Here is a 26,771-nt window from a genome sequence, read left to right on the forward strand (position 1 = left end):
TCAATTAGATATAAAGTTGTACTTCCATATTTTTTAATTATTTTTTAAATAAATAGTGAATATGTGATTCAACCACCTATCATTCAAATGTTATATATAAAAAATTATTAAACAAAGGATACTGAATTTTGAAGTCATAATTGTATGGAAAATATATTTTTAAAAAAAATATCCATTTGAGTACATTTATTGATCAAGATTTGATATTTTATAGCCATCACCTAAAAAGTTATTTTTAAATATATAATTTGAAAATATTCTTAATACTAAATAAAAAATGCACTTAACTTTGAAATTAATATTATACAACAGCCTTAAAATTTATAATTTTACTATTCATAGTAAAAAAAAAAGTAATTGTTTTCAAGATAATAGGATATTAAAAAAAAGTTAAAAATAATAAGAAGAAAGTGTATATTAAACATGAAAAACATGGTGTAAATATTAATTCAGTTATAAAGAAATTTTAGTTTGATTTTTTTGAAAAAAAAAATTCTATTCATTCAGTTTAAGTCGATTTGATTTGATGTGAACCGAATGGACGGACGGAATGTGCAGTCTAAAAATAGCAAATGTTTAACAGGGAAACGATGGCGTTTTACAGGTAGGATTACTCTTGTCCTTTTATAATATCAGAAGTCAAATAAGATTGGTGAGTGAATGGACCGAGGTAGGCAGGGACAAACAGATTCAAATATTTGAACGCTTAAACGACTGCGTTTCAGCGACTTCCAAACGAACCCTAATCTACGAAATCCACGTTCTTCACCTAAAATCCGAACCCGCAACCAGTGGAATCGGGTCAACGATCGGGAAATGGGGGTGACGGCAAAAATCGCACCATCGATGCTCTCATCGGATTTCGCGAATTTGGCATCGGAGGCGGAACGCATGCTCAATTGCGGTGCTGATTGGCTACACATGGATATCATGGTAAGTTCTTTCTCCTCTCTTCATTTACTTTGATTTTGATTGTTTGAATATTATTAATATTACACTATGTTTGTTTAATGAATTTTGTAAGAAGTAATATAAGATTTCTTTTTGTGCAGGATGGGTATGTTTGATTCTTTTGCATATGCCAAATTATTCTGGTATTGAAATTGAGTTGATACCGATTGGATTCTTCAAATTCTGGTTCTTTTCCGGTACCCTTTGGAATGAAATTCCATATAACGTCATCAGTTTTTTTATGAATGATTTTGTTGATGAATGGAGCAACTTGAGAGCCTTTTCTATTACAGAAAACTGATTTGTAATTTGCCACCCAGTCATCTGCTGTAAATAAGCATGATTTTTCCTTTCTTTCTACATAGGAAAAGTAGGAAACTTCAATATCTAGTAAACTCTAAAGGGGCGAAAAAAAATAGGAAGATAAGTTTAAGTCTTCTGTTCTGTTTAGGTCAATGTCTTTACAAAATTGTAGAAGTTAAACCTATTTCAATTATGGGAGAAGCAAGATAGCGTTTCCTGAGTTAATATTTTGGTTCAAGAAATACTGAATTTTGTGGAAAGAAAGTGAGATAATTCTCTAGGTAGTAGGTACTTCATAAATAACATGAGATTGAGCAGAATGTCTCCTTTACTGTTCCTTTTGATTGTGCTACTTCAGTGTTACATGTGGTGTATGGTTTTATGTGATTTTTAATTGAAATTTTTCAAAACTGGTATATAACTTGGTCATGTTTTTAGTATTGATTTTCTATGGCTTATTAAGATGCATAAATGTATTCTCTTTGTACCACTGATCCTGTTATTGTTTTTGTTGATGGAGGAATTTATATTCATTTTCGTTTTCTTATAGGCACTTTGTTCCAAATCTAACTATTGGTGCTCCAGTAATTGAGAGTTTGAGAAAACACACAAAGTAATGTCATCTTACCTAATTTGATACTTTTGACATCCGTATTCTTTCAGTGTTAACTACTGTGACCTAAGGAACCTATGCTCTATTGCAGGGCATATTTGGATTGCCACCTTATGGTTACAAATCCTCTTGACTATGTTAAGTCTTTCGGTAAAGCAGGGGCTTCTGGATTTACATTTCATGTTGAGGTATCCAAAGGTTGGTTATTACCCCCTCTGCATATATTTCTTCAAAGCCTAAAAATTTAATTGCCCTCTTATTTCTCCCAATCTGCCAGTCCTCTTTTTACTCATGGAAAGGTCTTCTGTGCATTTTGCAGAAAATTGGCAAGAACTGATCCAGAAAATCAAGTCAAACGGCATGAGGCCTGGTGTAGCATTAAAACCTGGAACTCCTATTGAAGAAGTTTATCCCTTGGTATAATTTCTTCTTTCAATCTTGTTAATAAATGAATATTGCCTGTTTTTATGTTGGCAATTTGGGTTGATTTGATACTCTGTGCAAGGAAAATGGGAATTCCTGGAATACATAATATTTTTGTTTTAAACTCGCAGGTTGAATCTGAAAATCCTGTGGAAATGGTACTTGTGATGACCGTGGAACCTGGATTTGGTGGACAAAAGTTCATGCCAGATATGATGGATAAGGTGTCATGACGCCCCTCTTACTCATTCTCATTTCCAAATTCATGTTGGATTACCATGTTTTCTTGATTGCCTTACCTTCTTTTTATTTCCTGTTATCAGGTAAAGACATTGAGGAACAAGTATCCATCCCTTGATATAGAGGTGATTCCATTGCACTATCTCTATGTTGTAGTCTTTTATTTATCTTACAGGCATCTTATGGAATTAATTAACTTTCTGTCTCCCTGGCTTTCCTTTAGATAGGTATTTTTTTTATTTGCTTAGTACCTATGGTTAATTTTTTTGGTTGTGGAATTTCAAAACTTAATCAAACTTGATAACCTCTACATAACTCTTGGGAACTTTTAAGAGTATTTTGGAAAATTTCTCATCCATTGCTCTACTGCAAGTACTTCATTTTACTTGTTAAGAAAATTTATGATACTCTCGAATTGTGAGTAATGGTTGCTTGGTTTTATCTCTAATACTTTGGTTTTATATCTAATACTAACCTTTTCATATATAGGTATCCTCATGTTTCTTCGACTCTTCTACTTTTTCAGACAGCTGTTAGGTTACCTATTTATTCTTAATTCATTACATCATGCTATAAAGCTAATGAATTTCTACTTTCATTTCCCAACTTTCCTCCTGGTTCTGTTTATTTTATATGTTACAAATCCCTACTCTTAGGAGGAAAAATTCAAAGATAAGGTTGGCCTCTGCTTTGTCTCTCTTGTTTGTGTGTGTCTCTCTCAAAGAAATTGATAAAGGATCATTTACTTGATGCTTAGTTGCATGACAACTGACTGAAATGTGTACAACCTTTCTGCAGGTTGATGGTGGTTTAGGGCCTTCGACAATTGACATGGCTGCTTCAGCAGGTGCAAACTGCATTGTGGCAGGAAGTTCAGTGTTTGGAGCCCCTGAGCCAGCCCATGTAATATCACTTATGAGAAAGAGTGTTGAGGAAGGTCAGAAATAAAATTGATATTCACACAGGCAAAATACACCATGGCTGGATTGTCAGCGATATATGCCTATAAAGATTGTACTCTTTTTTTTTTTATATTGGAATTTACTCCTATGATTTTGGTCGTTATCAACTCATGTCCACATCACTCTCTGACTTCCACGCAACTTTGTATCACAATGACCCGCAAAAGGCCTTTATTAAGGTCTGAATAAAATGATACATGTCGTGTGAAACTTGTGGTTGTGGATCGCAATTCTCCAATAAAATCTATCTTTTTGCTTAATCATACCTTTCTTGAGACTGATGGTGAGAATTTTATTTCAATAGTATGATTATTGAAGAATCAAATCTTACATTTTGTTGATATCCTAGATTGGTTTACTACCTTATACATTGTCTTCCATTCTGCAACCTATCTCAGCATGGAAATGTTCTGCTTAATGTTGGATTATCAGAAATGTTTGGATATTTTATACTGTATTATTGTCTTAATTTCTAATATTAAGAGGAATTGTTTAATTTTTTTTATCTCTCTTATGGATTAGATAAATTCTGAAATAAGATATCAAATTTCTCGATGATGTGGGGTTTCTAAACTTAGGTTTACCTTTGACATGTTACTTCTTACTCTGTTTCTGTTTAACGCTGGATGCATGTTTGATAGAACTACACTGAGTGCAACTGAATATGGTAAAGGCAAATATTCAGTAAACAATCATTAAAGTTCATTATATTCGATCCCAAGACATACATTCAATTACTGGCAAAGTTTGATTTGTCCGGTACTCCATTTGCATAAGAACATAAACCCCTGCATCGTTTCTTTTCTTTTTTGTTAGAAATCCCTTTTGCAATTAATCAGTCTCTACCTGTAAATCTTTATGCTCTTTCTTCTTTTCTTGAATAATATTTATTCCTTTGAGATAATATTTTGATTTTCTGAATCACATTGATTGTCTTGATTGTTCACTCCCACATGATAAAGCATTTCACTTTTTGTTGGTCCATGTGAGAGACATTGTTGTATTGTGTGTACTCGTACTCCATAAATCCCATCGTCTTTATAATCATATCTCAGTCTCCCAGCTAAAGCATCCTCCATATTTATATAATTACATATACTAGTGACAAAACTAGTGGGCAGCAAGTGTCATCACGTGCTTTTCCAAACAAAGAGGTTTATTTGCTTATTCGTACAACTACAAACGAAGAAATAGAAATAAGGAGGAATTCTTTTTGGTACTTGGGCTAAAAGTGAAAGATGTAATTATAGCAGGGGAGAGCTGAGCTTCTAAAGGCTAAAGGTTTCTTTTATCATCAACTAACATCTCTGCCACCCCACCCTCTTTTATTTGCAACTTTTTGCAGATTTCTAATTGTGAATTTAGAGGGCATCCTTAAGAATTTTTTTCAGTAGGGAAAGGCATCAGAATTTTGATTCCGTTGTCCTGTATTACGAGATAGGTACGTGATCAATGGATGATGGTTAAAATGAGCTAGCTATATGCTAAGTGTTTACCTTCTAACCTTTCTTTTAAGATATGATTGGAGTGAATACCCCTTTCAAAAGAAATCACCAGAACCGGTACTTTTGAAGGAAATTATAGTAGTCGTTGTCAACTTTGGATATATTCATGTCTACATTGACTTACCAATCTACATCTTCACTTTTGTGCCTAAGCTTTACCATGCATACCATCTTTTCATTGTGCATTCATATTATCTTCTTTTCTTATGTTCATACTTTTCAAAACCTCACATCTTTTCTATCCATTGTTACTTTGGAAAATTGTACATGATTTTGTATACGTACTTTATCCGATGATGATTTTATTTATATAAATCTCTTGATCTATGCATGACTATATTATATGTCTACCTGCTTCGAGGTTCATGAACAAGTGTAGTGCTTCCCACCTCTGCATATGAGACAGACTTGGAAAGATAAAATTCACATGGTCTGTCTGGAAAAATTCTGTGGATGATGAAGGCAATGTTTGGTCATTAATATCATAATTTACATGAAGGAAGAGCATAGCCTTCTCTTGATATGCTTTCTTGAGTTTATCTTTAATGATGTTTTCTGAATTGGAAATTTCCACTAATTCAAGCATATTTCATGAAGGGAGAAATGTCTGCCATGCATGTGTCCATTGATTTAGTGACATAAAAAGTGTAGTATGACCTCAAGTCAACAACTGAAACTTATTACTATTATTTTTTTGGAATTGCAATTTTGTAACACATTTTTGTACCTTAAGTAATTCTTTTTTTTTTTTTCTTTTTGGTTTATTAGGAGAAGGGTTTAGGCATTGAACCTTTAACCTTCACATGTAATTAATTACCTGCATTATATACCAATTGACTAAACCTTAATTGGTATTGAGAAACTCTTTTACAAGATTATCAGAATGTCATATTTTGAATTATAATATTTCATATTTTTGTATGTAAAGGTATTAAAATAAATTTTTTGTCGTGGCACGTGGATGAGTGGATTTATGTGTACATTGTTGCATATAAAAGCTGGTTTGAAGCCCAAGAATTTCTATTCTATATAGTAGTTAAAGAGTGTTGGTATGATTAGTGAGCCAAACTTTGGGATATACAGCCAACCCTTAGCTAATGGAATCAAGTCCAAGGTTAGATGGTTAACCAAAACAGCTGGGATTAGAGTTAAAAATATACCTTCACCATCCCCAAGAGTCCTGTCCATGGACAGCTTTTGAAAAAAAAAAGAGGAAAAAGCTTTCTTTTGACACCATTTTTTTATAGATCCAAGATATATTCACCCTCTTAGGATGAAAGAACTCATATTTTAATAGGCGTTGTATGTAGAAGGGAGAGTTTATAGCCAGGCATGGCATTCTACTTAAGTGCTTTGGCCTTATTCCTCTGTTTGCTTGTCTCTGCAGTTGGGCAGGACTTATTGAGCTGCGAAAATACTTCTGCTGATGCTTCTGGTTACCGTTGTAATGTTAATGGATCATTGCAGAACAGTTGCAAGACATTTGTGATTCTTACTACTAATTCGTTTTTCTCATCTCTCTCTAATTTGAGTTTTTATTTGGGTTTCAATCGTTTTGAAGTCGCTCAAACAAATGGTTTCTCTGCTGATACAGAATTTCTTCCGAAAGATCAGCCTTTGTTGATTCCAATACAATGTAAATGCAATGGTAGTTTCTTTCAAGCTGAAATTACCAAAATTACCATCAAAGGGGAAAGTTTTTTTAGCATTGCTGAGTCACTTGAAGGCTTGACTACTTGCAAAGCAATTCAAGAAAAGAATCTTGGTGTCTCGCTGTGGAATCTTCAAGATAAGGCTAGGTTATTAGTACCATTAAGATGCGCTTGTCCATCCTCATCTGAAGTTACCAGACTTGCCCCAGGAATCTTACTGTCTTATCCAGTAAGTGAAGGTGATACAATCTTGAATGTAGCCGTTAAGTTCAATACTACTCCGGAAGCTATTATATCTGCAAATAACAGATCGTTAGCGAACTTTAAACCTGAAAACCTTGTACCTCTTACATCTCTTTTGATACCACTAAATACTCCGCCTGCTCTTGGTCCTCTTGCAAAACCCAGCGAACCTAATTCGCGTCTTCCTGAAAGCAGCATACCAGTAATTAATCAACATAAGAAAAAATCTAAGATGTGGATGATAGGACTTTATATTGCTATTACTGGTGTTGTAGTTGGAGCAAGCATTGCAATTGCAGCTGCTTTTTTGGTCATCCAACTGAAAAAGAAGAAGCAGAATTCAAGCAAACAAGGAGATCCAGAGCTACAACAGCTTAGTCTAAGTGTGAGAACTACAAGCGAGAAGAAAGTTTCATTTGAAGGATCTGATGGTCAGATTGTCGAGACCACGCCCCGTAAGGTGTTTGTGGAGACTTATACAGTTGAAGAGTTGAGAAAAGCAACTGAAGACTTCAGTTCGGGTAATCTTATAGATGGTTCTGTATATCATGGTCGTCTAAATGGGAAGAACTTGGCGATAAAGCGCACGAGAAAGGAAACTATATCAAAGGTTGAGTTCAGGCTTTTCCATGATGCAACACACCATCATCCAAACATAATCAGGCTTTTGGGAACAAGCTTAAATGATGGTCCAGATTCATTTTTAGTGTTTGAATATGCTAAAAATGGATCTTTGAAGGATTGGCTTCATGGCGGATTGGCAATGAAGAACCAATTTATTGCTTCCTGCTATTGTTTCTTGACATGGAGTCAAAGACTAAAGATATGCCTTGACGTTGCAGTGGCCTTACAGTATATGCATCATATTATGAATCCAAGCTATGTTCATAGAAATGTGAAGAGTCGAAATATTTTTCTAGATGAAGAATTCAATGCAAAAATTGGGAATTTCGGTATGGCAAGATGTGTTGAAGATAATATTGAAGACCCAGAATTTCATTTATCTAATCCTGCCTCATGCAGTCTTGGATGCTTGGCGCCTGAGTTTATTCATCAAGGCACAATTTCTCCATGCATCGACATTTTTGCTTTCGGAGTGGTTCTGCTAGAGGTTTTATCGGGAAAAACACCAATAACAGGACCGGACAACAAAGGGGAAGGAAGTGTTTGTCTATCTGATAAAATTAAATCCATACTGTTATCAGAAAATGCAGATGAGCTTAGAGAATGGATGGATAATGCCTTAGGTGAAAACTATCCATTTGATGCTGCTGTTACATTAGCTAATCTTGCAAGATCTTGTGTCGATGAAGAGCCTTCTTTGAGACCAAGCGCCGGAGAAATCGTCGAGAAGTTATCAAGGTTGGTAGAAGAATTACCAGAAGGAGGGCAGATGTTAATCTCTGAAAGCTCTTCAAAACCTTTAGTTAAGGCAGCAGCAGCAACCGGTTTGTGAATAAATACTTTTAATGGTGCTTTTGTCTGAGATCAATGTTTGTATATATGTAATCAAGAAAAAGAGTGAATTAACAGAAGCAGCGAGCAAGAAAGTCTCTATTTTGTATTATGTACCTCTGCTTATGAAATAATATAATAATTATATACATCTGAATAATTAATTTGGTTTAATTATTTTATTCATGTTATGGCATTTTCTTTCATGTTGTTATCTAGTTCCTTATCGAAGATTATGAATCAAACATCAAAAGCATCAGTATGCAGGTGCTGGGATGCTTTTTATGGCATAGTTTTCAACCGTTGGATTAGCCTATTCACAATCTCCATAAAAATTTCAGGTTAAACAATGTTTTTTATAAATCTCAAGTTTGCAAATCCAAGGCTTAGCAAGTTTTAGTTTGTAATGATTATTTTTTGAATGTTAGGATTTCATGGTCTTCTGTTCTGCAAGAATACTAGGTACTAGAGTTGAGTCATTCTCCATATCTAAAGTGAAGAGCCAATGGAAAATAAGGTGCTAAGATGGTGTTGTTTGGTAGGTTGTCCTCTTCATAGAGATTTGATACTCTTGATGGAACATAAAATGTTATTTCACTGCAAGTTGTTAATAATGTTTTTCTCGCTTTTGGTTTATATTCTATTTTCATTGATGTTTTGTTGACATTAAACATGATGAAAATCAAAATTTGAGAGACAACGATTAATTACTTATTAGATCAGAAATTCAGTATTCAGGAGTGTTTGTCTCGTACTTTAGAAAGCCAAGAACTTTTATCTATTAAAAAACAGAACAAAAAATTCGAGGAGAAAGATTGGATGGCAAGATTTTTTAAAGTCTCTTTAAATACTTAGAAGAAAAGGTTTGGCTCCTCTTTATAAACTTATCCGGTGCAAATTCGGATTAGTCAGATCAATAAATTTTGAATACTGAATGATTAAAAAAAAAACATAATCAAAAAGCAGTGTTGCAGGTCATTCATTTGAAATTGGCTACAACCATCCATCCTCTTTGATAATTTCCACCATAGAAAATGTGAAATATATGTAAGTTTAAACAACTCCAAGGATATTCTCATTAGTTGAAAATATCAATAATTTCCATGGCAATTGACCAAATGTCTTATAATAATTTTTAACTCATTTTTTCGGTTTTAAAACTAAATCATAACGGTATAAGTTAGTTATTTTCTGTTAGAACCTTTAAAACATAAGAAAACCAAAAATCACATGCATACATAGAAAATATATATATATATATATATATATATATTATATATTACCAAGAGACGTGGTACAATGATAATGATATTTTTCTTAACCAGGTCTCGAGTTTAAGGCTTGAATATATATGAAACATCTTATAAAAAAAAATTAATACATATTATGCCACAAACACAAAATTGATTTCATTACAAACTAATTAAGATAAATAAACAAATTATTAATTAATGATCAATCAATAAACAATTAAACATATACATATACAATAGCTATATGACTAAAGACTCTACTGCATGAACAAGTTCATAACATCATAACCTTAAACTCATCAAAATTAAGAACTCCATCGCCATTAAGATCAAACTTGGCAATCATAGTTTTACATTCTTCAATACTACTTGACTGACCTAATCTACTTAACATTCTCTTCAAACTCTTTGGTGTAATGCATCCACTTTCTTCCATTTCATACATTTTAAATGCTTCTTTCAAGTCATTAACTTTCTCTTCTTCTTCACCTCCATCAATGAACCTAACAAACTCTTCAAGATCCAATAACCCATCTCCGTCCAAATCCGAATGTTCAATCGCTGCCACCGCCTCCGCCAGCGACAGCTGTCTACCTATTGCACCGACACAATTCTGCAACTCAGAAGCCGATATTTTTCCGTCTCCATTTTCATCAAAGTGGCTAAACACAAGCTCATATTCTTGATACTTCGTCATCATTAATTAACCTAAAGAAATGGAAAAACCCAGAAAAGAAAAACTTAGTATTTATATATATATGTATGTATGTCTATGTATGAAGAGGAAATGCTGAGTTAATTTTACAGTATCCTAGATATATATAGAAGTTGGAGAAAACGCGTGTGTCGTGACTTGACCAACGGAGAAGAAGAGACGTGATTTCGTAAATAAAAAGGAAGGAAGAAGACTTAAGACTTTTATTCCGTTATGGAAGGGGTTGGAGAAATTGAATTTAGTTTCTTTTTATGGTTTGATGTGAAAGAAGCAAATTAATTATAAAAGGAATCAAAGAAGAATGACCATTTTTTGGAATTTCATGGCCGCCCAAACTTCCTTATCCACCAATATAATTAATCAAGTTTCCATTTTCTTCTTTTAATTTAATTATTGATTATTGATATTCTATTTAGGGGGTGAAAAAAAAATATTTTTATAATCAACTAACAACCGATTCAGTGGAATGATCCTTTAAGCAACATATAGGTTCAAATCCTAACGTTGTGAACGGAGAAAACTGAGTTCGATCCCAATTGATTTTAAGATTATAACTTAGTAGTTATTGTTATTACATATATTATTATGTTCTTACATTTTTATTTCGATTCAAAGTATAGTCAACTAATAATTTACAAGAAATTACATTAATTGACCAATATTATAATATAATTTAAATACCAAAAACAAATATTATTCTACAAAACATTCTTTTAAATAATCAGTCAATTTATATCTTACATCAAAGTGATGAAATTTAGAACCTTCTATGATCTTCTCTAACATTAATAACTAGGTTTGAGTTTTTAATATGACATCAAAATTCATTTCTTTTTAATCTTTTTAAAGGCTTATGTGAAGACAGATTGTTTAAAAAATTTTTCTAAAATAAAAATGAATTCAAATGAAAATGAAAATTATAATTATTATTATGGATTTCAATACTAATTTTTGTAACTCAAACAAATCCTAATCCCAATTCATTAGTGTATTTGCCAGGTAATTTCAGTAGTTTTTTCTAGCAACGTGTTGAAGATTAATGCACTCACGTTTATGTGCCAGAAAATAGAAATCAATAGTCTATTGCGTGTCTTGAGACCATGTGCTGCACACCAAAAAATTAGTTAATTACTATAATATACATGCATGTTATTTATAATTGTATAGAATTTTGATTTTTTTGACTGAAATTGCAATTTAATTAATTAATTATCAATTAGAATAAAAATTAATGTGAATCATAATGGAAAGAGGAATATATATATATTATATGCGTAACTACCTTGCTGTACAAAAAAGATCAGCAGCTATATGTTATCCTCGTTGCTTGCTTTAATATGAACGTGGAGACACCTATCTAAACCCAAAAGGAAAACGGCTCCGTTTGGCAAAATTAGCTCATTTTTAGTAGCGTTTATTTGTTAGGTGAAGCTAAAGGCTAAACGTTGTATGAGTTAACTTTTTATAAAACGTTACATTAACTTCAAAAAACTAATTCAAACCTATATTACTGAACACTATAAAACGTTACAGAAGGCGCTTAAAAAAAACTTAATAGTTAGATGTTTAAATTTGAAATTGTCCTATTTTCAATTAAGCTTAATGGATGAGTGTAAACGCAGGGATCAAAACATCATGCTTAACAACTAAATAATATTATCCATTCGAAACTTCAAACTAATTAAAAAGTAATTAATTTCATTAATTTAATGAGTTCTAGAATGATGTTCTCAATCAAACACTTCCAAAAAATTAATGTAATCATTAGAATAATTTAGTAGCTGAAAATCAACAAATTAATTCCAAGCACTAAAAACAAAAGCAGACTCTATTATTTCATTCCAATTCCATAGACAAACAGAAATAGTGTATATAACAAGAACACCAAATGGGAAAAACACTAACGATAACAACAACCAAATTGCTTGAACTACTAAACCTACTTAATAATAGAAAACAAAGTCTGCAAGAAAGTAAGAATCAGAACAACTGCAGCCACAACTTGAGAAGCAATTGCCCATGGCGTCCCAAAATAATTGTGCACATAAGCAGCACGCCACTTAGGACATCTTTTTTTCCTATATTCATTCACATCTTGACAGAGATCCAAATAGTAAAATTTCTTCACAAAAGCATCAAGATAAAGCTTACTGAAGAACTGCGTCGCGTCTCCAGGATTCAACCAGCAATCGATAATTTCTTTTTTAGATAGTATTCGAACATCCTCTGTAGTGTTTATAAGGTTATCTAAAACAATTGCATAACAAGTAATAATTGGCTGGTAATCTGGACAACATTGTTCCAAACTTATCAAGTTTCGGAAAATAGTTTCTGTTGTTTCTTGAATAAGCAAGTTTGGAATTTCAAGAACTCCATTTTGAAACCTAATATCCAAAATGCTTTTAGCTTTTTCTAGTTTCTTGAATTTGATTCCAGCTTCTTTGATTTCTGTTGCGGATGGAAATGTTTGCCATGCAGAATCTTGAATCTTTCGTTCTTGACAAAGTGGTGAAATTAACCAATTTCTTAATAAATCAAGAATGTGCCTAGTTTTATTCCTAGTTATTAAACCTTCATCTATGTTAGTTGGTGCAGATGAAAACATATTACTGAAAAATTCTATAGCAAGTCTAACTAAAGACTTGCTATCGTTACAGTCTTCTTTAGTCATGTTAAATAATTTCTCAAGAACTATCCAAGGTATTTGATTTTCTAGCAAGATTAGATCGTGATATAAAAATTGAGGTATACAAGACATACTGAATACTGGGTCATGGTCATCTTCTTTTTGAGGTGGTTGTTCTATGAGCTGCCTTTCTGCATCTCTGCGGAATAGCTGAATTAGAAAGCAACCATCAATCACCAGCATTTTCACAAATTCTTTCGAGTCATCGTAGTCTCTTAGTCCTGCGTAATACCCTCGAGCCTCCTTCTCGATTTCGCTTATCTCTTTGATGAAATCTCTCAATCTTGTTTCTGGAGATTGTGCCCGAGAAAGAAGGTTTTTTAAGTACTTAAATTTGATTTTCTCGGTTTGTTTGAGGTTTTGGTCGCGATGGTGGAACGGTCCGATGGAAAATGCATTAGGAATGTAAGCTTTTTGGTTATGTCTAGAGAGAATTTTAGGTGTTTTGAAAATGCAACATTCTTTAGGCATGTATAAATCATCTGAAATGTTATTTTCTATAGAAGATGCCAATTCTTCTATGTCGATCACCACTCCACCTTCTGTCATGATGATGCCTTTGTTTAATTCCTCTTTATATCAACAGCTCTATTTGTAAAAAAGGGAGAAAAAAAGAGACTAGTTAATTAAAATTTGAAAAATGAATGCATGGAAATTAAAATTGAAGAATGCTTGCTACTGGCAAAATATTGCGTCATAAACACTTCTATGGTCCATTCATGAATCAAACCAGTCAAAACAAAAATTTTTTAAAAATTGTTTTTTATAAATAATCAGCAACACCATTGATTCAACAAAAATAATATTTTCATTGATTTGGTTATAAGTGGACCCATGAATCGAAACCAAGTAAGTCAATCTTAATATATACATGCAATAATGAATTACTCGAAGCTAGTAAAAGTCACTTACGAGTTAGCAGGTATGGTACATGTTGCAATTCCCAGCTAAATCAACACTTTGAATGGCTATGTGAAATGATAAGAAAGTGAAAGATCACCGCATGGAAAGAAGTTTTGAAGGGTGCACATCTAAAATTCTTCTGGGTTTTATATAATAGTGCTACCATAACTTTATAATTGCTAGTGTAATAATTAATAATTTGACAAGTCGTTTTATACCTTATACGAAAACGAAGAAAAGTACATATTTTATATATATAGGTTGCTTGATACTTGAGTTTCTACTTTCTACATTCTTATCTTCTTTGTGTTGTTTTAGGTATCTTTATTCCTTATGGAGTAAAGTAACATGAACTCATAACCAACACCATAACTTATTATTAATGTATTTAACTTATTTCAATATAATTTTAAATCTAACAGCAGATTAACTTCTTTTCATATAATAGCCAAACCTTAAGATGTCCCAAAATACATGGAAAGACCAAATATTTGATGTTTTTGTTTTTTTTTGGAAAATAAATTTGATGTGAAAGTTAAACCACCTTCCAGGGCCCAAAAGATTAATATGGCATTTGTAATGGCAAGTGGTAACATAGTCCAATGCCCTCATGGGCCAAAGGGATCATTGGGCCCATTCCATATTTGTTTAATTACTGTTAACCAGCGACTATTACAAATTAGCGTACGAGAAAGCTAGCGAGCGGACTCTTCTCAACCATTTTTCCGGAAGTGAATCAGACCATCTCTAGTGCAATCGTAAATTACTCTTATTCAACTGTCACATCAGAAAAAATAGAAGGACTTTTTAAAAATTATTTTTTAATGCTAATTTCTATTTAAGATGTTAAGTGGATATGTAAAAAAAATTAATAGATATTGTCTACTACACCTACTATTTCTAGAGGGTCTCTTAGAAAATATTAATATTTATTGCACTTTAGTGATAAGTTGCATATTAAATTGTAGGACCAGAAAAGAAAGAAAAAGAAGAATGGAAAAAGATTCAAAACTAATACATTGGAGAGAGTTGTTTAAAATTCATTGTCTATAAATAAGATATTCAATTATATCATCATCCACACCTCCTATTTCATATGATACATCAATTACAGTCTACATTAGCATTGGAGATACTCTTATCCTCGGGATAAGGCGTTGAAAATTTATTTTCCAAAGTTGGCTCATAAACTCATTTTATGAAATTTAGAGCTTAAAATAACTACCCTTCTTTTGTATTTAGCCTCATTCTATATGAAGTTTTGTAGATGTTAAGGTAATATTTGTTAAATGATTCTCTTTCTCTATTTATTTTGAAATATGTTGTATTTATCGTTGAAATATAGACGAAGATAGAACTTACCTACATAGAATTTATGGATCCGGTCATGGATCAAATCAATCACAGTAGAAAATTTTGTAAAATTGTTCTCGCTCCATCCTTTTTTCCCCTAGCGAATGATAAGAAGTATCCACATTTTACGAAAAAAAAAAAAAAAAAAGTATTTTCCATTCATTTAGTCTACATGTGTCTATAGACCGGGTTTAAATAAATCCTCCTAAAAAATACGTCCCGTCTTTACCTATGGTCTACACAAATGCAAACATGTAGATTACTTTGGAGAAGATGCAATATATGCAAAATGACCCCACTATTTTCTTTTAAGATGATTTTTCATGATAATAAAAATGAGTTTGAACAAAATTTCAAGTACGAGTTGTAACCCTAATCAAAACATAATCAATTAAAAAAAAGACCAAGATGACTATCACAATCTTTCTCTCAAATCTCAATTACATTAACTTCACACTTCTTCATCTTTCAGCACAATTTATATACAATAACAAGCTCAAACAGAAGGGATTCAAAAAAAATAAAAAATTAAAAAAAAACCACTACTTAATGATAGTAAATAATGTCTGCAAAATAGTAAGAATCAAGAAAGTAGCAGCCACAATTTGAGAAGCAATAGCCCATGGAGTACCAAAATAGTTACGCATAAACATAGCACGCCATCTTGGCCATCTACGATGGCAATACGCATTCACTTTCTCACAAAGATCCAAATAATAGTATTTCTTCACATATGAATCGTGATAAAGCCTGTTAAAGAACTGAGTTGCATCTTCCGGATTCAACCAATTATCGATAATGCCATTATCTGTAAGTATATCCATATCCTTAGCTGTATTTATTAGGTTATCTAAAAGAATAGCATATGAAGTAATTCTAGAAGGGCACTTAGGGCAACACTGCTCATAACTAATAAGGTTTCTAATAATAACTTCTGTTGTTTCTTGGATTAGTAATGATGGAATTTCTATCACCCCATTTGTAAATTTAATATCCAATATGCTTTTTGCTTCTCCTTTCTTGAATTTAATTCCAGCATCTACAAGATTTGTTGCTGAAGGAATCGGTTGCCATCCAAGATTGACATCTTCTAGTTTTCCCGATGATAAAACTAACCAATTTCTGAGCAAGTCAAGAATATGTTTTTGTTCTTGAAATGGCTGAACTATAGGCGGAGGTGTAAATGAGAAAATGTTGTTAAAGAATTTTAGGGCTAGTTGCGAAAGAGGTTTGCTTCCAGGTTCTTCAGTCAAATGATACAATTTTTCAAGAACCAGCCAAGGTACTTGGTTTTCCAGCAAAATTAGGTCATGGTAAAGAAACTGAAGCATACAAGACATAGTGAAAATTGGGTCATCTTCGTCTCTAAGTTTCTCATTATCATCTTTTCTGAATAATTCTATTATAAAGCAACCATCAAGCACCAAAATTTTGACTAGGTCAACTGGATTTGCATCAACAGGACCTGCATAGCATGCACGTACCTCTTCTTCGACTTCCCAAATGGCTCTGAGGAATTCTTTTAACATTGTTTCACCACATGAAGCTTTGGAGAGGAGGCCATGGAGGTATTTTAGTTTTAGTTTTTCCGTTGGTTTTAGGGTTGGTTTGTTATGGTGCCATGGCCCTATTGAGAATGCATTGGGGAGATAGGCCTTTTCGTTGTGTCTTTTGAGTATATAAGGGATTTTAAAAATGCAACATTTTTCAGACATTGTTAAATTTTGGGATATCATTTGTTGAAAGGAAGAGGCTAATGATTCAATATTGAGTGATAGGTGATTTCCTCCTGATGAAGAGGACTCTATGTCATCATGATGATGATGATGTCCTCCATCGTCTCCCATCATTATACCCCTGTGAGAAAAAAATAAGAAAAAATATATATCAATAAAGGGAAGAAAAATAAGTAATTAAGAGTTCAAATTTGTAAATAATGGCTCAAAAATGAACTTTAATATGCTCAACATTTTGAAAAAAGAAAAGTTAATATCTCCTTCATTACATTATCTCCAATGTAATTGGAATAATATTAAGTGTTGACTGAAAATTATGCAGCAGAAGAAAGTTTGAGAGAGAAAATCTGAGGAGAGACAAAAAAAAAAAAAAAAAAAAAAAGGTTTGGCCTTTGGCTGTTGGTAATTAAGTAATTTGGCAGCTCAGTGATGGATATGGAAGTTGGGTAACATGTACATGTATATATATTAGTGCAATCTGATAAAGAAGAGTAAAAAAATATTTGTGGGTTGGGAGCAGGAATATTATTTTTCATTTAAATAATTATATTTCTTTTATTTGTTCTTGCTTTGGAAACAAAATTTCCACAGGAATTTATCCTTTGCTTGTTTAAGATGAAAGAGAATGGATAAATTCATAATTCATATATGTGGTTCTTTTCTTCATGACTTACCATTGAGGACCTTCATTTGGATTTTTTTTATTTTTCTTCTGAAGCACAAAACTAAGTGAAAAAGGAAAATCGCGTAAAAACAGTTCGTTTTGATTCCATTTTTTTAAAATGAAATCAGTGATTTTAAAATCGAAATCGACAGTTTTAAAACTAAAATTAATGGTTTTGAAGACAGTAATTACAGCCGCATACACCCATCTAATCTCTAAATGCCATCTAAAAAATGCAAAACATATTGTTTTATCTTTTTTTCCAGTGAAAAGACTTAAATATTTTTTATTTTTGCAAGTAATTTTATTAAATTGAATTAATATGGATCAACCCTTATGCTAAACTACCATTAGGGTTGAGTAGGAAATGGTAAATCCACTAAAGTGAATCAAACTGACTAATTTAATTTTTAAAAAATCTGTTTAATTTTAACTTTAATAGTAGAAATTGATTTTTTTTTCATTTTGATTTATTTAAATGTATAAAATAAAAAATCTAAAAAAAACTAATTTATTAAGTCAAAACCGAAAAACAAATAAAATCAAACCGATTTGATTTGATTAATTCAAGACCATCTACAGTTCGGTTCTATTTTTCTGTACAAACCTGCAGCTTCCAATGGTTGAATTTTTCCCCTTCGGTTGTTCACCGTTATCGGCTTCTCATATCCGGTAAATTCATACTGCTTTTCCAGTGGGTTTGCGCTTACAGACTTGACCACTATTATCGGCTCCTCATATGCGGTAAGTTGATTTTCCTAAAACCCTTCCTCTTCGTATTTCAGAGAAATGTTTCATTTCTTATCCAAATTACTGACAAATCATAGGTCCAAAATCTCAAAAGCTTGTTCCTTTCGTTATATTCAAACGCTATCACCTCTAAATTCAACCTCCAAATTAAAAGAGAATCAACCTTCGACAATCCCTTTCCTCATCAACTCATGTGGGTTGTCTCCGCAAAGAGCTACTTCGGTCACTAAGTATGTTAATATTGATAGCACAAAGAAACCAGCTTTGATTCTTCAACTTTTGAGGGACAAAGGGTTTTCTAACTCTGAAAATTGCTAGATTAATTTCACAATGCCCAGATCTTCTTTTAGCTGACCCAGAGAAAACCCTAAAAACAAAGATTGAATTTTTTGAGTCATTGGGTATTGCTGGTCCTGACCTGCGTAAGATTCTAACCAAACGACCAAGTATCCTAAAGGCTAGTTTAAAGAATCGGATTTTGCCCGTTATCGATTTCCTTAAGAGGGATTCTTGATACTGATGAGAATGTTATACTTGCCTTGAAGAGAGGTCCTTGCATCCTTAATGTTGATACTAAGGTCATGGTGTCTAATATTAGCATTTTAAGTGCTAATGCTGTGCCAAAACCATGTATTAGGAGGTTAATGATGCAGCAGCTTGAATCTTTATTTCTTAAAGTTGACTTGTTTGAAGAATTGGTTGAAGAAGTTAAGGATATGGGGTTTCAACCATTTAGCAACTCCTTTATATATGCTTTCAGTTCAATGTCATGTATGAAAAAAACACGATGGGAAAGCAAAAAGAAGCTTTTGATGAGCTCTGGCTGGTCAGAACAAGAATTTCTATTGGCATTTAGATTGCAACCATTATTCATGCAAGCATCCGAGAAGAAGATGAAGGAACTAATGGAGTTTTATCTGACCAAAGCTTATTTGGAGCCCTCAGACATGGTTAAGTACCCAAAGCTTCTTATGGTTAGTTTGAAGAGATGTGCGAGGCCAAGATGCTCTGTTCTGGAAGTGCTAATGTCAAAGGAGTTAATTAAGAAGAATGTAAATGTTGTCTCAGCATTAAATATGTCTAAAGAGCAGTTTGAGAAGAGCTTTCTCACTAGGTTCAAGGACGATTATCCTGAATTGATCAGTTCATACCACGTTGAGTCCACATTTGAGGATTTAGTTACCGAATTTGATAGTTGATTTGATGAAGGGAGCTTTGAGCATGAAATGGATTAGCCAGTGCTGTAGTTTTGAGAGAGTGCAGTTTTAAAATTTTGGGTTAGTGAATGTCTCTCATTGTTCTCATTTTGTACTTACTGTGATCATAGTGACTTCACATTGGAAGTTTGTTTTCTTCCAACCCTTCTACGAAAGGGAGTGTTTATTGCTGATAAAGTTATGGCAAAACTTATGTTTGCATATGTTTTCTGATGGTCAGATCCGTTCTATTTGATGTTTTCTGAACAAACTTTTTATACAAAAATTGATTCATTTTCATTTTATGCCAAATTTAGCTGTGGTGAAATTTTTATCTCATCATTCAAATATCTGATTTTCAAGTCCACTGCAGAAATCTTTGATTGCAGTGGGCTTTGAATATGGTCCTGTCAGTTATTTCATCCCTGTATCTCATGTCTCTATAATTCTGCTGTAAGCAATGAACAGCAATATTTAATATTCAAGAGAAATTGCATATCATGGGGGAAATATTTTCAGAGTATATTCTCTCTGCTGTAGGTTTTAGCCATGGGTTCAGAATGATTACCTAAAACAAAAACTTCTTTGAAATTGAAAATGTCAGCTCTCTCTCTCTCTCTCTCTCTCTCTCTCTCTCTTTCTCTCTCTCTCTCTCTCTCTCTCCCCAAACAAAATTTGTAGTAACTGAAAGCTCAAGATTGAGATTTGAGCATTTAACTGCATCTCGATGCTAAGGTGGCCTTGTAATGGAGGAATACTGATTCTTGAGGCTTAGCTGGTACAATTGAGAAAAAGCAAGGTTTGTTCATAATCCCAAAATGTATACGTGGCTTCTGTTCATTGGGCATCCATCCATGAGATAGAAATATAGTGTTCTGTTGGCTGCAGTTCAGTTCAGTTCTCACTTTCCAGCTTCGCTTTTGTTCTTATATTAGCTACGTGGCACAATATTACTCAGATTTTATGCAAAACGTGTGGGGTTGATGGTTATTTTAGTTAAAAAAAAAGGGCAAATGCTTTTTGACTATATATAGCCCTGAAATCCACGTGTCACGATCTACGGCCGATCAACCGCCCATGTCTTGTGGACGCCTCGAGTCCAACGTTAAAAACAACTGGCTTCCCTCTTTCCGTTAGTCAAAGAGCGTAATCACATGAAACAAGGTCTATGTTTTAAATGATGTGACAACCAATCAAACTTTAAGTCAGTCACGTGTCCGAATCCACGGGATTTTAACTTTTTCTCAAATCACCCAAAACTTGACACTTGGCATTCCATTAAAATTTTGGTGGCATTACCGTAATTATAAACGCCATATTTGTCTCCCTCTCTTAAAACCTCTCCTTTCTTTGCATAGAAACCCTCTCTCGATCGCTACGCGATTCTCTTCTCTTTGTCGCCGCCACCATGGCCGGGCTGAGCCGTCTGGGATTAGCTACCGTGCCTCCAGCACTTCGCCGGGTTGGAATGTTAGCTAGTTTCCGTGCCTACGGATCGGCAGCAGCAATTCAATACGACTACGAAACCGAGGATGAGTACTATTCGCAGCTGCCGGAACAAAGGCTAGACTCGGCGGCTGCCTCGGATTGCGGGAGAGGAGTGCAGTGGGTGTTGATAGGAGACCCAGGAGCTAAAAAGCACGTGTATGCTGAAAAGCTATCGAAGCTTCTACAGGTTCCTCACATTTCCATGGGTACTCTCCTTCGCCAGGAGCTTAATCCTAGCTCTTCTGTCTACAAACAGGTGTCTCTTTATTTACATTTTTTTTCTTATTTTTTTAAATGGTGATTTTTGTTTACTAAGTTTATGAATTTTATGTTGGTTAATTTGTGAAGTTTGAACTTTGAATGGGGATTTGTCTGTGCACACCAATGGATGGCTATGCTTAGTTATTAGTTTAAATTCAATCAAGTTAGTTATAAAATAATGTTGAGATGCTTTGTTGATTTTCTTTTTTATTCTCCCAAGTTTAGATTGCAAATGCTGTAAATGAAGGAAAGCTCGTACCGGAGGAAGTAATCTTTGGTCTCTTGTCTAAGAGACTTGAAGAAGGTTACTACAGAGGTGAAACTGGCTTCATTTTGGATGGCATTCCTCGAACAAAAGTTCAAGCTGTATGTTTCAATTTTCTCTCAGTATTGTATTTCCTGTGCTTCTTCTTGATTATAAGTTTCTATGTTCTACAAATTAAAATGGGAATGGTTGCAAATCCTAGAAGTTGAATTATACTAGTGTTTATTGTACATTATTGATATGCTCGAATTTTTCTTTCAGGAAATTCTTGATCAAATTGCTGATATTGACCTAGTTGTGAATTTTAAACGCGCTGAAGAAAACTTGGTGAAGAGGGATTTCCTTACTGCAGGAGCCTCTACATCCCCTGTTACTGATGCTGGAAGTGCCTGGAAGGAAAAGTTCCGTATATATGCAGAACAGGTACTGTACATCTTCCCTTCTTTGACATAAACTTAAACTTGCAGTATAATAGTTGAGATTTTGTCTATTTTTCAGATAATTATTTTAAATTTCCCCCTGTAGTAGATAATAGCATTATAACAGTGGATTCCTTTTACAGATTTGATGAATTTGTGTTTTATACTGATCGTTAATGTTTCTGATTAACTTTAGACTCACGGTTAACTTGCATGCTTGCAAGTTGCAACTGTCCAGCAGTTCGTTTTTGGTTTTTTTTTTCTTGCAAATGATGTTTACTTTTTCACTCTTTTTTGTGCAGTTAAATTATTATTGCATCATTTCCACTGGTTTGTTACATATTTGATGATTTTGTGTTGAATGAAATTTGGAATTTCACTAATTGTATAAATTTTCCTCGCAGGGTAAAGCATTGGAAGATTACTACAGGAAACAAAAGAAACTTGTCGACTTTCAAGTGGCAGCTGCACCTGCAGAAAACTGGCAAGGTTTGTTGGCTGCATTGCACCTCAAACATTTGGGTGCTGTTACTTCTTCACAGACATTGGCTGCTTGACTGGTTTTAACAGTAAAATCCGGTGACTGCCTTAGTATCATTCACATGCAAGTGTGGTAGTATATATATAAAACATGAGCAAATAGCAATTTATGGCCATTGTTGATGTTGATTTTGAGTGTTTTGGTCTTTCCAGTTTTAGGTTATAATATAGTGCAATTTTGAGGCTGTATGGTCGTAAGGGAATTTTGGCAGAGAGTTAAAAATCAAAGAACATTGTCTTGTAATACTGTTTTATATGAAGCATGTTATGTTTCACTTTTTCCTATCAATCAATGTCATTTCTTTGTTTGTTGTTCTTGGCTTGTGGATTATAATTTTGCATTTCAGCTATATACTTCTCCATCTGTTGTGTTACATTAATTTAAATATTTTCCTTTGAAAAATTAGTATTTTTTTATTATTATTGTAACCTAATCTATGATAGCTAATAGAACCTTGAGTTTTCCTTATTGGTTACTTATAAAGGCATAAATTTGGTTTAGCAAAAACCATAATCTTTTTTCTTTTCTTTTCTTCTATACCAACTCCGATTAGTTTGGAGCTAAGCCTTAATTATTATTGTTGTATGCATATTATCATTTTCTGCTTGGAAATTTTCGATTCAGCCAATTCTCTACTTTGAGCTCCAAATAATAATTACTTTTTGTAAGTAATAAGGATAATTTTTGAACTCATTAATGTGATAATATGAGAAATGATCAAGTAAAAAATTGACAAAAAAACTCAATAAACTTAAGCTCTATGCGAGTTTTAAGTTTGAAAGAGAGATTTACTAAATCAATCCACCCTAATTGATTCTAAATTTACAAACTTATGTTTTCAAACGTGATGGATCATATGTTATAATAACCAAATCTTAAAATTTACAGACTTTAAATATAATGTTTGACAAACTTATTTTCACATGATGAGCTTATATCAGCCAAATAATAACACTTTGTTTGGGGAAGAAAAAGGAAACTAAGAGAAAAAAATATATTTTTTTAAAACAATTCTTCCTTTCCCGACTCTAATAGCTGTTGCCATTTTACCTCTAAATTATTTATTTATTTATTAAAAAATTGTTTTTTTAGTAATTTTCTTTCCTCTCAATTCTCATTATTTTATTACCCCAATGTGAAAACACAAACAGGTGAGCCGACTGCCAGAGATGATTGAACGAGGAAGCTAGCGAGTGGGTTCTTTTCCGCCATTTTTCCAATAGGGATTGCGCTTATGGACTTCACCACCATTATCAGCCTCTTGTATCGGGTAAATTCATATTGCTAAACCTCTCCCTTTTCGTATTTCAAAGAAATGTTTCGCTTCATAGCCAAATTACTGACAAATCGTAGCTTCATAAACTCAAAAGCTTGTTCCTTTCGTTATTTCAAAACTCTACCACCTCTAAATCCAGCCTCAACATTAAAACACAATCAGTCTTTAACAATTCCTATCCTCATCAACTCATGTGGGTTGTCTCTACAAAGAGCTACTTCAGTCGCTAAATATGTTAATATTTATAGCACAAAGAAACCCGATTTGGTTCTTCAACTTTTAAGAGACAAAGGGTTTTCTAAATCTGAAATTGCTAGATTAATTTCACAACGCCCAGATCTTCTTTTAGCTGACCCAGAGAAAACCCTAAAACCTAAGATTGAATTTTTTGAGTCATTGGGTCTTGCTGGTCCTGACCTGCGTATGATTCTAACCAAACGACCAAGTATTCTAAAGGCTAGTTTAAAGAATCGGATTTTGCCCGTTATCGATTTCCTTAAAGAGATGCTTGACACCGTAGAGAATGTTACACAAGCCTTGAAGGGATGCCCTCGTGTCTTTCTACGTGATACTAGGTTTTTGCTGTCTAAAATTGGCATTTTGAGAGCTAATGGTGTGCCAAAACACAGTATTAGGAGACTAATGATTTTGCAGCTTCACTTTTTATTGCTTAGAGTTGACTTGTTTGAAGAATTGGTCCGAGAAATTAAGGATATGGGGTTTGAACCGTTTAGCAGCTCCTTTGTATATGCAGTGCATTCAATGTCAAAGATAACCAAAACATTTTGGGAAAGCAAAAAGAAACTCTTGATGAGCTTTGGCTGGTCCGAACAAGATTTTCTATTGGCATTTAGGGCACAACCATTATTCATGGTAACATCTGAGAATAAGATGAAGGAATTAATGGAGTTCTATCTGACCAAAGTTAGTTTGGAGCCTTCAGACATTGTCAAGTGTCCAAATCTTCTGCAGGTTAGTTTGAAGAGAAGAGTCATCCCAAGATGCTCTGTTATGGAAGTGCTAATGTCAAAGGAGTTAATTAAGAAGGATGTAAATCTTATCTGGATATTAAATATAACTAAAGAGAGGTTTGAGAAGAGGTATTTCACTAGCTTCAAGGAGGATTATCCTGAATTGATCAGCGCATACCAGGTTTGTGCCACATTTGAAGGATTTAGTCACCGAAAACAAGCTTTGAGCAAGAAATAGATTAGCCGCAGCTGTATTTCTGAAAGATAGCAGTTTGGAAATATTTGGGCCGTGAATCCCTCCCATTGTTCTCATTTTGTGCTTACTGAGTTCATATTGATTTCACATTTGAAGTTTGGACTGGAGGTGGTTACAAAGGAAGCAGCTACTGTAGTTCTGAAATGTAGCAGTCAATCAATGGTAATGCATTTCAGATTGATTTACCATCGTAATTAAGCTTGTTTTATTCTAACTAACCCCAGAGTGTTCATTGCCGGTAGACTTCAGGAAAAAATTATGCTGGCATATATTTTCAGATGGTATGATCAGATTAGGCTCATTTTATATTTCTGAAAAGACTTTCTGATTTATAATGGATTGATTTGGATGATGTTTTGGCTTATTCAAAATCTGTTTCTTATTTTAATTTTCTTCATGATAAATGATATCAATTTTATATAAATTCAGTTGAAAATTGTTTGTAGAGACACTTCATTCTTGAAAGAAAGAAAGAAGGCAATAGAAAGAGAATGTGCGACTTTTCCCTGAATTGATCTACTTGAAGTCATTTATTAGTCTAAATTCTGTTTATTCTTTTGGTTGAACTTGAAACTAGACCAGTTAATACCAAATTTAGTCTAAATTTTTACAAAAAAAGAGCAATTCTATTTTTTCTATTATGCATATTAGCATTTTCTGATTGTGAATTTTTGAGTGAACCAGTTAGCACAAAGAGGAAGCTAGAAGGATCTAAACCTGTTTCATGATCCAGGATACATTGGAAATTATTATACACTCATTCCATTTGATGCTGTTAATGATCTCAAGGATGGTTATTACGAGTATAAGTTTTGGGTTTTGTTCATGTTGTTTGGCTTGTGATGCAAGCTTCCTTTTTTTTTTTTTTTTTTTTTTTTTTTTTTTTTTTTTTTTTTTTTTTTTGTATAATGAACTATGCTTTATTTCATTTCCTCCTTAGATCCTTCTATCATGATTTTTTGCTATAAAAATTTTTAGCATTATATATATATATATATATATATATATATATATATATATATGCAATTTTTTATATATTATTTATTAAGAGTTTTCTTTGTTTTTCTATATATTTAATATATCCATACAAATAATTAGTACTTTAATTTTTTATTTTTTAAATAATATCTAAATCTACCTAACAATATATATTTATTTTTTATATCAATCTAGATATATATTATATGGTTAAAAACAGTGACTCCGAAATGCTCAAACAAATCTGTTAATAATTTTAAGTATTTATCGTCATTGCTTAGCAAGATATATTGCTAAAACATCCATTTGAATAGAATTAAACTTTGGATTTTACAAAATGACATGTAAATTATGAAATTATATGAATTAAATATAATTAATAAATTATAAACACAAATTATAAATATATATTAATAGAACAATCTGCGCAATGTACCAGTCTATACCTAGTTTAGTATAAAATGCATTTGATAATGTTAAATCCTGGCCTGAAATGCTAGTGAGTATTACCAAATTGAATTTTTGCAATTTTCAACTGCGGGACAATAATTTTATGTTAATCAATGATATAAAATCGTTTCAAACTAAATTAAATCGGTTTGAATTCGGTTATTAAAAATTAAATTTGACTAATAATTGATAACTGAATTTTTAAAATAATTATTAAAATTCAACTGAAACAAATTGGTGAATAATATAACTGAAATGAGTCG

At 32.9% G+C, this 26,771-nt stretch overlaps 7 protein-coding genes and 1 non-coding gene across 9 annotated transcripts; 5 read left to right on the plus strand and 3 right to left on the minus strand.

Annotated features, from left to right (window-relative positions):
- Positions 1-678: 678 nt before the first annotated feature.
- Positions 679-3,599, plus strand: LOC105632774 (ribulose-phosphate 3-epimerase, cytoplasmic isoform). Its single transcript, XM_012215218.4, has 8 exons — positions 679-933; positions 1,053-1,057; positions 1,805-1,867; positions 1,959-2,065; positions 2,187-2,284; positions 2,422-2,514; positions 2,614-2,655; positions 3,329-3,599. The coding sequence occupies exons 1-8, from the start codon at positions 817-819 to the stop codon at positions 3,476-3,478; spliced, it is 675 nt and encodes a 224-aa protein (XP_012070608.1). The 5' UTR covers positions 679-816; the 3' UTR covers positions 3,479-3,599.
- Positions 3,600-6,191: 2,592 nt separating this feature from the next.
- LYK2 (Protein kinase superfamily protein) lies at positions 6,192-8,521 on the plus strand. The gene has a single exon (XM_012215227.4). It carries the CDS (start codon positions 6,330-6,332, stop codon positions 8,346-8,348), a length of 2,019 nt encoding a protein of 672 aa, XP_012070617.1. The 5' UTR covers positions 6,192-6,329; the 3' UTR covers positions 8,349-8,521.
- A 1,249-nt stretch (positions 8,522-9,770) lies between these two features.
- LOC105632789 (Calcium-binding EF-hand family protein) lies at positions 9,771-10,443 on the minus strand. Its single transcript, XM_012215239.4, has one exon. The coding sequence runs from the start codon at positions 10,298-10,300 to the stop codon at positions 9,875-9,877; it is 426 nt and encodes a 141-aa protein (XP_012070629.1). The 5' UTR covers positions 10,301-10,443; the 3' UTR covers positions 9,771-9,874.
- A 1,672-nt stretch (positions 10,444-12,115) lies between these two features.
- On the minus strand, positions 12,116-14,067 carry LOC149492432 (UPF0481 protein At3g47200-like). The gene is made up of 2 exons (XM_089716086.1): positions 13,914-14,067; positions 12,116-13,589 (listed from the first exon to the last, which is right to left on the minus strand). Exon 2 carries the CDS (start codon positions 13,548-13,550, stop codon positions 12,255-12,257), a length of 1,296 nt encoding a protein of 431 aa, XP_089572212.1. The 5' UTR covers positions 13,551-13,589; positions 13,914-14,067; the 3' UTR covers positions 12,116-12,254.
- Positions 14,068-15,690: 1,623 nt separating this feature from the next.
- LOC105632807 (UPF0481 protein At3g47200) lies at positions 15,691-17,454 on the minus strand. The gene is made up of 2 exons (XM_037638363.2): positions 17,263-17,454; positions 15,691-17,114 (listed from the first exon to the last, which is right to left on the minus strand). Coding segments are annotated over exons 1-2 (1,317 nt in total). The 5' UTR covers positions 17,265-17,454; the 3' UTR covers positions 15,691-15,799.
- Positions 17,455-18,220: 766 nt separating this feature from the next.
- LOC105634468 (uncharacterized) lies at positions 18,221-19,827 on the plus strand. Its single transcript, XR_016318838.1, has one exon. It is a non-coding gene; the product is annotated as an uncharacterized LOC105634468 (transcript).
- A 1,114-nt stretch (positions 19,828-20,941) lies between these two features.
- Positions 20,942-22,891, plus strand: LOC105632817 (P-loop containing nucleoside triphosphate hydrolases superfamily protein). The gene is made up of 4 exons (XM_012215273.3): positions 20,942-21,347; positions 21,578-21,718; positions 21,879-22,040; positions 22,441-22,891. Exons 1-4 carry the CDS (start codon positions 21,012-21,014, stop codon positions 22,591-22,593), a joined length of 792 nt encoding a protein of 263 aa, XP_012070663.1. The 5' UTR covers positions 20,942-21,011; the 3' UTR covers positions 22,594-22,891.
- A 792-nt stretch (positions 22,892-23,683) lies between these two features.
- LOC149492433 (uncharacterized) lies at positions 23,684-25,950 on the plus strand. 2 transcript variants are annotated; one of them, XR_016318837.1, is made up of 2 exons: positions 23,684-25,242; positions 25,765-25,950. XR_016318837.1 is itself a non-coding variant. In XM_089716351.1 (1 exon), exon 1 carries the CDS (start codon positions 23,893-23,895, stop codon positions 25,060-25,062), a length of 1,170 nt encoding a protein of 389 aa, XP_089572477.1. In that variant the 5' UTR covers positions 23,684-23,892; the 3' UTR covers positions 25,063-25,462. The 2 variants fall into 2 exon arrangements, 1 of the variants encoding a protein (XP_089572477.1); XM_089716351.1 differs by lacking the exon at positions 25,765-25,950 and having other exon boundaries at positions 23,684-25,462.
- Positions 25,951-26,771: the final 821 nt, after the last annotated feature.

The sequence above is a fragment of the Jatropha curcas genome, chromosome 11, assembly GCF_041381405.1.
Source record: "Jatropha curcas cultivar XTBG-Jc1 chromosome 11, XTBG_Jcur_1.0, whole genome shotgun sequence".
Lineage (NCBI taxonomy): Eukaryota > Viridiplantae > Streptophyta > Magnoliopsida > Malpighiales > Euphorbiaceae > Jatropha > Jatropha curcas.